The sequence below is a fragment of the Telmatherina bonti genome, assembly GCF_933228915.1.
Source record: "Telmatherina bonti genome assembly, chromosome: 21".
NCBI classification, from domain to species: Eukaryota; Metazoa; Chordata; class Actinopteri; order Atheriniformes; family Telmatherinidae; genus Telmatherina; species Telmatherina bonti.
Genome location: NC_136630.1, coordinates 9,286,133 through 9,298,002, shown reverse-complemented (window position 1 = coordinate 9,298,002; position 11,870 = coordinate 9,286,133). Strand labels below are relative to the sequence as shown.

The following is an 11,870-nucleotide window of genomic DNA, read 5'->3' as shown; positions in this document are numbered from 1 at the left end:
GAAAAACAGCTGCAAAATATCAATAAGCAAATGTCAACATGTGAATACAGAAAAATGCACAAAACTAGCATATCATCTGTAATGTAGTGACATTTTTTTAAGCAAATGTCCTAAAAGTAAAAGAAAAAGCACCTGGTCAGCATTCATCTTTGCACGGTGTCGCAGTTTGCACTATGGCAACTGCTTCTGTGTCAACAGAAATCTTGGACAGCTTCAGCAGTCCAGGACAGAGCATCGTCATTGGCTGGCTGAATGAATGACTTGCAAACTTGTTCATCTATTATGCATGCTAGTTCACCTTTACTGTGTTCTTAGAGTCATTCTCAGGTAAACACAGCTGAGAGACAGCCAGTCACAAGGAACTGAAAGGATAAGTTCTCGTTGTGGTAAGCCATTTTTTGTGACATTCTTGCTTCGTTTCTTCCATATAGCGACTTTATGAGCCTCATTACACAATTTCTTCATTTTAGTCTGCTGAACCAATTACTAAAGACACCTAATAAGCCTCTAAATGTCTAATCCACTTTTCTTAATGTCAGTAATGTGTAGAAATTTAATAGCTAGTCTGGATTATGTCAGTAAAAGCTATTCAGTTGGTGTGAATATTAAAACTGATGAAAAGCATATTCTTATTTTTTTAGCAGTGGGACTCTGAGAGGAGTAAAAAAAAAAAAAAAAAAAAAAAAATGGAGCTGCTTGGATCCACTCTGACAGCCACTTATGCTCGGCCAAAAACCAGCCACTTCCTCCCTGCCATCTCCACTATGGCATCCAGCTATCGCAGCACCCAGCCAGCCATGGCCATGAATGCTAGTGCCAATATGTGGAGAACCAATAGCTATTACAAAGGCAGCAACATTGTCCCATCTCCACCTTCCATGCAGAGAGACAATTTCGATCTGGTTCGAGCCAAGACAACGTTCTACCCCTCCAACAGGAGTATGCTGACCACCAGGTATACCCCTGATGATTGGTACAAGTCCAACTACAGCAACTACAGAGAGTCAGAGTCTTCCCGCAAAAGCGCAGAGCGACTGAGGAAAGACACAATCAGGCTGATGCAGGATAAAGATCAGCTCACCAGACGAACGCAGGAGAATACCAGCAAGAACCTCGCTGAGAGGGTCAACAACATAGTTTTCTGGAGGTCTGAGCTGAGCCATGAGATTGACAACATGGTGACAGAGATAGCCGCCCTCAGCGAGGTCAAAAGGAGGTTGGAGAGAGCCTTAGCTGAGACAGAGGGGCCCCTTCAGGTGAGGAGGAAAATATAATCAGTAGGTTAAAGGTATGTAATGCTTTGAATATTTGTTCTCTGGCATTTAGGCACTGAATGCCAATCAGATCATCATTCATATGTATCTTAGGGTGAAGTGGTTTCAGTGGTCCCCTGCTTGGTTGTAGCAACAGTATTCGTTTAGATCGTAACAGTGTTTCTGTTGGGTCAAACTCTTAATTAGGTCACCTTAGCGCCCTGTTGGACCGCTAGTGGTCATTTGTGTCACCCAGGGTGAGTCAACTTGATCTGTTAGGAGATCTTATGACATGAACACCTTGCTAGGCTAATATCATGTGGCAGAATGCTTTCTTATAAGCTTCTCCAGGCAAGCGAAACTGGAGCACGCTCCTGTCACCTTGCAAGATATATACATACTGGAATGTAAAGTATACTTTACATGTATATACACCCTTCTCAAGGGAGTCTTCACCTATATAAGCGCTGCATGTGGATCATGTTACTGAGTGGCCCCTAATTTAATACAACCATCTCTGCTTGTTTGAGTCACAATAACTTTGTTAATAGGTGTCTCAAGAGTGTTTGTACCACAGAGAGAAGCGGATGTCCATTGATCTGGTACACGATGATGTAGAAAAAGACCTTATAAAGGTAAAATACCATTAGGGCTAGATGTGTTTCTTTTATACCAATCTCATTGCAGAAATAAGTTCGCTATCATGTCTTTTTAATGGTGCTTAAACCAGGAAGTGGAAGTTATAAAGTCATGCCAGGAGAGGATGCGGCGTCATCTGGACAAAGCCATCGCTCAGCTGGCGTAAGTGGTCAAACTAAGTAATGGTGTACTTCTAAATGCAACATTCTATGAAATGGATGTGTTTATGAACATTTCTATCTGTTTTGTGGTGGTTTAATAGGTCAAACCGAGCAGCCCAGCATGAACTGGAAAAAGACATGAGTGACAAAGTGTCAGCGCAGAGGATAGACGACAGGTGCCACTATCTGAGGAATACATCAGATGGTATTGGCTATTACAGAGGGATTGACAGAATAGATCATGCGTGAGTATGATTTGAATTCTGAATGTTCAACTTTATTAAATCTAATAGCTGGTTCGACTGGAAAACAGTTTGAGGCCCTTAGATTAAAACTACTTTATCATTCTGATTTAGGTATGTCTTATTGTAAACCTTTATATTCTGTAAGAATTATCATCTCTGTTGACGTAAGTTACCATTGCAGAAGAAACTTCCTTTTATCTGCAATAAAATCTGGACTTTCATAATAAAAGCTGGGATTTTTAACATATTACTGCATATCAGAGCTTTGACATTAAATATGTCACATCTGACAGACTCATGGATCCATTCAGATATACTATAAACTAGTTGATGGCCTAATTCTGATATTAAAAGTTAGTTAAGTCAGCCACAAGATTCCAGCATAAATATGGGAACATAATGTAAGCAGACAGCTGCTTATCCATTACACCAAATATCCAGGCTATGAAAAACATCTGAATGGACATTTGTAGAAGTCTGATGTGATTCCTTTCCTTCTTCTCAGCGTTTCTCTGCCGGACTCGTGGTCCAAATTCACAGACGACAACATCCTGCAGTCCCAAAGTGAACGAGCTGCCTCCCACAAACTCAGAGACGAGATTGAAATCTTGCTGAACATCACGTCCAATGAAATGTGGAACCAATTCAACAATGTCAATGTTGCCTTTACAAACCGCATATCAGAAACTGCTGATGCCAAGAGCAGCCTGCAGGGACATCTGGCGAAGGTGAGCTTTTCCCCTCATATTGTGTTTTAGAAAAGATGTTACCCACTCCCTTCAGTCTCAAGTTAACCAAGTTATCTATGCTTTACCAAGCATCATCTGCAAAAGGCCTTTGTAAGGGTGTAAAATCTGTGATATTTACTATCTGCTTTATCACCCATTGGAAGGATCTGCTCTTTGTGTTAGATTAAGTGCATATTTACCATAAAGCAATCATGTTAAAGGGCATTAGTGGCAATAGAAAAGGATTATCCACAGCTTGAGCTATATTCCACACTGATCATAGAAGCTGCAAGAAGTTCCAGTCTGAGTCATACTTTCAATGCATTTGAACGACGACAGCAGCAGTAATTTGATACACACTGTCCTTAATAAACTGAGTCCCTCTCAGCTGTAAGAAGAGGTGATTGACTGGAATTAAATTACAACAAACAGGCTCGGACAGAGTAGTCCATTCAGCAGTGGCAGCATTCAGAGGAATAGAAATCTGCTGTGTGCAGCTTCTTAATGCTCTGTTTCTTCTGTCTACATTTTCATCTTTACATCTGATGAGCTCCTGCTCTTATTAACCTGCAATCTGCGAGACTGGTCGCTTGTCTGCAATAGTAGGATTCAGTAATGGTTGACCTTAGTGTGCTAATGACTCGGCCTTTTCATCTAGACTCTACAGGAGATCTTCCAAACAGAGATGCTGATTGAGTCTCTGAAAAAGGCCCTAAGAGACAAGGAGTGTCCTCTGAAAGTTGCCCAGACCAGGTTGGAGGAAAGGACCCGCAGGCCTAACATAGAACTCTGCAGAGACAACCCCCACCACAGGTCGGCCCAGTCTCCCATCAAATGTCTCCTACTTCACTGGTTCAGAGCGCAAAGTAGTTACTGACATCACAGTAAAAGCTGACCTAGGCTGTACTTTTCCTGGTTTCTGAACAGGTTTGACATCTTACCTGAAAGGTTTAGAATTGAAACTGGTGGGGAGTCTCAGTCATATAAGTTGTTGGGACATTAACATTTTAGAGTCACAGGAAGTCAACCTGCTGCAAGAAAGCCTGTAGAATACAAAGATCACTCCATTTCAATCCAAGATCTAAACAACATTGATGGTAACAAACAGTAACAGATGGTAGCAGATGTAACAGATACTAACAGATGGTAACAGATGGCAACAGACTTAACAGATGGTCACACATGGTCACACATGGTAACACGCGTAACAGATGTAAACTTGTGTAACAGATGGTAACTGACATATGTAACAGATGGTAACAGATGGTAATATATGGTAACAGATGGTAACAGATGGTAGAAGATGGTAACAGATGTAACAGATGGTTACAGACGTAACAGATAGTAACAGATGGTAATAGATGGTGAGAGAAGGTAACAGATGGTAATAGACTTAACAGATGGTTACAGATGGTAACAGACGTAACAGATGGTAACTTGGGTAGCAGCTGGTAACTATCAGATGTAACAGATGGTAACAGATGGTAACAGATGTAACAAATGGTAACAGACGTAACAGATGGTATCAGACGGTAACAGATGGTAACTTGTGTAACAGATGGTAACTAACAGATGTAACAGACGGTATCAGATGGTAATATATGGTAACAGACGGTAACAGATGGTAACAGATGGTAACTTGTGTAACAGATGGTAACTAACATATGTAACAGACAGTAACAGATGGTAATATATGGTAACAGATGGTAGTAGATGGTAACAGATGTAACAGATGGTTACAGACGTAACAGATGGTAACTTGCGTAATAGATGGTAACTAACAGATAACAGATGTAACAGACGGTAACAGATGGTAGCAGATGGTAACAGACGTAACAGAGGGTAACAGATGGTAATAGATGGTGAGAGAAGGTAACAGATGGTAACATACGTAACAGATGGCAACTAACAGATATAACAGATGTAACAGACGGTAACAGATGGTAACAGACAGTAATAGACCACAAAGCAATACAGATAACCAGCTGGTAAACAGGATAAGATGTTGATCTGGTTGATCTTTTGAAGAAGAGGTAAACATCTTCAATAACCAAGACAATAAAAAGTCCAAATAACTTTTACTCAAGCACTTTGGACTGCCATGACTCAGATGCTTGAATTTACATAAACAGCCATGTAACACTGTAAATGGAAACTTAGACTAATGTGTAGTTTATGTTGTCTATGATTTCCTCAACATACTTAGTCTAAAAATCCTATATTATATATATATATATATATATATATATATATATATATATATATATATATATATATATATATATATATATATAAACAAACAGGATCATGTAATGTCTGAAAATAAAAGTAAACACAATGAAAATGAAATAAGTTCTAAAAATGTTACACATTTAGGTGTAAAAAATAAAACATCAGTTCCTGACTTTGAATAGGATGAAGTAAGTATGCATGAAAAATGGATGATAATGTTGCTAGAAGGGACATGAAGCCAACTCTCCATGGTAAAAATAATGTATTTCATTTGTACAACTATCACCCTATTAGGGTAGATGTAAGGTAGACGTTTTGGCTTCCCCATACAAATAAAAAGAATAAATAAAAAATAAATAAATTTAACAGTTCTCTGAAATGGGGCCTGAAAAAATCTGGACAGTTCCCAGTAACTCGTAAGCCACAGCAAACCTAAAGCCAAGAATGTTTCAGATCACAGGCTGATGAGAAGGATGCTAGACTCTTTGGGGATTTCAAGAGAATTTAATAATTTCAGATAAAATGGAAGAATGACAGTAGAAAAGTTGTAGAAGACAATCGTAGCAATCTAAGAAAGGTTTGGAGTTTATATCCCAAACAGCAGAACAGGGAAAAATACATCTCTTTCTTCACTTTTTCAAAGACTGGTCTAGACTTCACCTGCTTAACTGCTCCACAAGTGAGGCATTGAACACACCACATGAGCAGATCAAGATCAGGTGTTTTAAGTTTTTGGTTCCGGTTTGTGTGAAGAAAAGATTTCATGAAGTTATGTTGTGTGAAACTGTGCAAGATCCCAATATTTACTTCAAAGTTTTCAAAACTTTTCTTTTAATTTTTTTTTAAATTACTAGCCCAAGAAAATCTAAAAATTATGAAACTTTTGTAGCAGGACAGAAGACTTTACCAGTAAGCAGTCTGTTTTTATCTTTGACTGCTCAGGCTTGTGAGTGAGGTGAGAGAGATCGAAGACACCATCCAGAAACTTAAGGAGAGGCTGATGGAGGCAGAAAACACTCTACAGATGCTGGTTAAGACTAAAGTAACCCTGGAACATGACTTGTCCATCAAGGCCAACTCGCACTTCTTGGACCAGGAGAAGTGCATGAGCATGCGTAAGAGCTTTCCCAGCATGCCCCGACTGGTGGGTTACACCTAAATCCAGCCTCTCAGTGGAGTCTTTGGAGACAAGCATAAGCAGTTAGCATTAGAGTGATTAATAAAGAGGTAACTTTGGTTTTCTAGCAAGCTTTCATTTACCAAATGGGTTTCTTGCAGCTAAAAAGCTGATAAAAGATTGTCTTCATGTCTGCATACAGAGGTGAAAGTCATTCATCAACTTTCTCAATAGTGACTCCAACAGCTCTCAGACTTGCTAACAAACAATTTGCACTATTTGACATTGGTAAGGTTTATTATTACATTAGAATTTCTTTCTAGCAGAACATAGCTGAAACTTTCAACTAGATATTTTGAAGCAGCTAAGACACAGTTCAGGCCTGGATCTGCTCACAAATCTGTGTTGGGATCAAGACAAGGCTGATGATTTTCACCTCAAAGAGCAGAGTTTAAATATTCTATTGGCGACTTGCAAAAACCCTGCAAGAAGAATGGATTTCTGTCGAGCTTTTACCACTGAAAGTAGATGTAAACCATGCTTTGATGTGACATTTGTACAAAACCTAAAGTTAACTATAAATCAAAATTTGGCATTGGCGCTTGTTTTTTGTACATAAATGAAGTATATTGGTAATATTTGGATGGGTTTGGTGTGATAATGTGTCAAAAAGCAGTTATAAAAAACCTTTTTCCTTATGTACTGTAGAGCACCTGTTCAGAGAAAAACAAAATGTTGTGTTGCTGATTACTCAACTCATGGCAGAGAAACAGACACGATAAAGCTGATCTGCATGCTATCAGTCAGCACAGAAGCTGTTTGAGAGGTTGTGGGCCACATTTGAAGGTAGTTGTCCTCTCGTTTCCTTTGGGTTATCAGGGATGCCAGCTACCACCGGAGCAGAAAGGATGCAGCCTCTGCTGGCATCCTAGATCTCATTATTGTGTCTGTTTCACTGCTGCATATATAATGTTAATATATCTGTTGCTAATGTAATAATCTTCTTCTTCTTATGCCACTTGATTCCTTGTGGAACATAACACTCCTCCATCGCACTCAGTTGTGGCTGGTCCTCCTGGAGAGGACCCATCCTGAACCAAGAAGGTTTTAGGTTCTGTCGTTGCGATTTCTGTAACAGGCTTTGTTTTGCAGAAATGTGTTGTTAGCCCTATCCAAACCCCCAACCTGGAGGACCAGTGAGTGCTCTTAGTCTGGCCTCTACCCTTCAATCTGTCTGGCATGGATGGCCCTACCAGGTACCAGTCAGCATAGCCTTCAGGGTCACTGAGACGCACAAACCCCCTCACCACAACAAGGTGGCACTTGCTAGGGAGTAATGTTATAGTAACCATTAGTAATATTTTGGACAGTAGACCATTCTATAAGGATTTCCTTGTTGTTCAAACAATTCATCCCCTCATTTTCTGCAAGCATATTGTGTAAATTCCTTACTGTTGCAGAAATCGTTGGGGTGGATTGCCATAATTCTGAATAAAACATGCAACATGTTCAATTGCAGCATCCAAAAAAAATATTGTGACGTTTAATTTCATTGCTTCATCTCCATCACTGCTTCTAACTCTCAACACAGCACTGATGTGGGATTTGAGTATCTATCACAATGACAATCAATGATGGAGATTGGCAGTCAGTGAGGTGGGGAATATACATTTTAAAGGAAAACTATGTCTATGTAATCTCTCTTGAATTACTTGGGCCCATTGCTTATCACTTTACCTCAAGGATGAGCAGTGTAAACAACTGCAATTCAGTTCAGGATTATTTTATATAGCGTCACTTCACAACAATGTCATCTCAGGGCACTTTACAGACACTGATGAGCTTCGAGCCAATTCATAATAAATAGCCTAGCTAAGAAAGAAACTAGCTGCATTTCCATTACATTGTTCCAAAAACAAAAGCAATATTTGTAACAATTGGGATTTGCCGGTGTTTCCATTGAACAATGTTTATTGCATCACTCTCAAGTCTTGTAAAATCTTGTTACTCTCACAAGATTTTACGAAAATTGTGGCTCATGCAAGGTAGCCATGTAGGGTTATTTTAGGATTTTCTACTTGCTGGGGAGAATTTACTAAAGATTTTCAAAGCTTTTCTCTCTCATTTTCTTTTCTAAAATGGTAAAATTTGCTGTTGTTTGTTCCACACATCCCCATCTTTACCGGAAATGAACTTGTTATGACCCCCCACGTACCATCCAGGGACCCATAAATGCAAAAAAGTGCTTTTTATTCCATTTTTGTGATACATTTCTATATCGAAAAGTCTAAAAAAACTCCCTCATGAGAGCGTAAACATTTTTCAGCGATATTAGAGACATTTTTTAAAAATGTATTTCAATTTTTATAGTAGTATTTAGTTTTTGCGCAATAGAAAACACACCTACTGACAGATTGCATCAAATTTTGACTTTAATCCAATCCTCCATTCTGAGAATGCATGAGGCGACGGTGGGAGGGAAAACTCCCTTTTAACAGGAAGACAAAACCTCCGGCAGAACCCGGCTCAGGGAGGGCAGCTGTCTGCCTCGAATGGTTGGGGTGGAGAGGACAGGAAAGACAGATCAAGCAGCTTTTATCCCAGAAGACCTGCAGAAAAAGGGGAACTATAACCTGCAGAGCTTCACACCCGTTATCAGACCTGCACGCTCCCCTCCAAAGATGAATCTGAAGAGTTAGTCTGTAGTTAACCCAGTATCGGTTTCATTTCATCACATTTGTTCAGCCAATGCCTTTCAGAGCATGAGCAAACTTTGGACACACATACTGTAAACACTACTATCACACCCGTTGACCCAACCCCTCCACTGTTGCACGTGATGTTTAACCTTTGACTTCACAGAGTGTGACTATTGCTTCAGTCACCAATAACGCTCGAGTTTAACATCAGCAGCTTAGTCATCGCGTCTCCATGCGTAAAATTTATCTTGACTTTCCGATCGAAGACTATGATACAAAACAAAGCTGGTCAAACTCTTAAATATCACATCCTCAACCTCTAACTGCACCGATGGAAAGAGGAATATGGGAAAAGTTTTTAACTGGACTTTAATACTGTAGAAATGCACACAAATTGAATCTTTCATCATATGGTGCAAAAAAAATCCACAAAAGCAGCCACAAAAGTAAAGTGACAGCCTGAAAACATCCTCCATGCCTCTGTAGACCAACCCCACATGACAAATCCCTGACTGAAAGGTCAGTTATCATACAGATGAAGCACCTGATGTGTGAATGTGTGTAATGTTTTACAATTGTTTTAAAATGTCAGTGAGTGGCAGAGCTCTGCAAACGGTGTTGAATCAGGAGCAGATGAATGGTAAGAAGTCTGTCTACGTTTGAGCTGGCAAAAGAAAGACCCCCTGTTGTCCGGCTCACATCAAAAGGCTCCCTGCTCTCATCACCTTGCAATAAAAAACAACTCACAAAGAGTCAAGGCTTGTCTCTTCATTGTGTTTTTTCTTTATGATTCCAACTTCTTTGGCTTAAATATGCTAAATAAAAAAAACAGAACAAACATTGCTTAGTTCAAGTTATCCTTCTTCTTCTGGATGCGACACAAATAAGTCTTCATATTTGACCTCTTCTGCTACCCTGCATGTTGGGAATGTACTCTGGAATTCTCCCTGCAGTCCAAACATATTGGCAGTTTATTTTTACCATCGGTTCTAGTTATAGACGCCCTGCGCGCCATGTTATTTTGCGTTTCTTGCATACCTCCATACCACACCGTGTTGACAAGCTGCTGCTGGCTTTTCTACTCTACTGTTATTACAGTCAGACCTCATGAAACACATGAAAAAAAAACATTTCTATATGAATTCAAAAGTTTGTTTTATGCATTTGTTTATTTTGACACACACCACATAACTTTAAAACTTATGTGTTCTATTTGGAGGACTGATTCATGGCTCCACCATGTTTATGCTCGTTGAGTCGAAATAATCTGAAAATTTATGATAGAAAAATTCAATGTTTATTATTTTTACTTTTCATGGCACTTTGATCTCATTAATTTGAAGAGATTTTTTTCATTTAAAAAAAAAAAAAAAAGTGCATTTCTGGCCTGTAATCCAATCCAATCCAATCCAATCCATTCCAGTTAGGGATGTTCGATACTGGCTTTATTTATTTATTTATTTATTTTTTTTTTTTTACTAATATCTGATATACCAGTTTTGTCCAATTCTTAGTTTTTTTTTTTTACACCAATACCATACCAATATTTTTGGAGCGAGTTGTGCCAAACAAACAACACTATCTTGAAAACTATACATGACATCTCTTATATGTTGCCATTTTGACTTTGAGGAGACTTAGATGAAGAGTTTGATGTATAATATGTCCATGTTGTGTAAACATGTCATTAGAAAAGTCAAAACCAACACAGATAATGTCCGATATTTTATTTTAATTTCGATATCTGATAATATCGTTATGCTGATAATATCGAACACCTGTAATTCCAATCCAATATATTTAAGCACTTTAAAAGCAACACTGTTGGCCGATGTCCTTTACACAGCAAAGGTAAAACACAGTGAGTGTTAAATATCATTATAACTCCATAATTAAAACTTGAAACATTAAAACGAGGTAACAGTACAAACAAACAAGTCAAGCTGAGTTAAAACAGGAAGTGAATCGGAATAGCCGTCAATATTTTGTAGCGCAACAGTTTGAAGTCATTCATGACTTTTTTTTCTTTTGAAGTGATCTCAGGTAGGAAGATGTTATTGGCACCTTTTTGGCTGCAGGCAGTCTTGATCATGTCTTTGTAACGTGGGCAGAGAACGGTTTTACTTTGTCTTCTTGAAAATAACAATGCATGAACAAGTCTGGAAAAATGACTTCTGAAAGACAGATTATGTTGTTGTAAAAACAAACTTTTATGCGTGACAGAGCAGAACAGTCTGGAAACTCCTTTTCATCTTTGTTCCGCTGCAAACATCGTCTATTGATCTTGAATTCTTTTTGGTGTGATCACAATGCATGTTTCTACTTTCTGATGATCACGCCCAGATTCCTCCAAGTCAGAAGAACCCAATGCTGTCTCTCAGCAAGGCCTCTTGTTGCTCGGTAACGTTTTACTTATTTATTGCAGTACAATTACCATGTGCTTATGACAGCTAATGCGGTGCCATCTAACGGATCACATTGTGGGTTTCCAAGGGGTTTCCTTGACCTTAATGCACTAAAATTATTCAAGATTCCTTACATCTTTCTTTACAAAACATTTTTTTCAAAGGACTTGAGTAATTTTCTTGCACATTTGTTGGGAAACTACAGGTTCTCTGCCCATATTTACTCTTCAAGGACTTTGCTTTTTGTAGATTCTATTTTGTAACGAATCTACAGTAACACCATGATCAATTTAGCTTATTACCTTATATCTATCTTTTATCATTCTTGATTTTTTTTGTTGTGGATGTTTGCCTGAAATGCAACAAAAGGGGCATGAATTGGGTTCATATT

The 11,870-nt window shown here is 38.7% G+C and overlaps 1 protein-coding gene across 1 annotated transcript; it reads left to right on the top strand.

The window, feature by feature from the left end:
• Window positions 1-686: 686 nt before the first annotated feature.
• On the top strand, window positions 687-6,417 carry tekt3 (tektin 3; the record flags this gene model as incomplete). The annotated part of the gene is made up of 7 exons (XM_079260982.1): window positions 687-1,256; window positions 1,805-1,888; window positions 1,984-2,054; window positions 2,155-2,298; window positions 2,804-3,026; window positions 3,685-3,839; window positions 6,201-6,417. The coding sequence occupies 7 exons, from the start codon at window positions 687-689 to the stop codon at window positions 6,415-6,417; spliced, it is 1,464 nt and encodes a 487-aa protein (XP_079117108.1).
• Window positions 6,418-11,870: the final 5,453 nt, after the last annotated feature.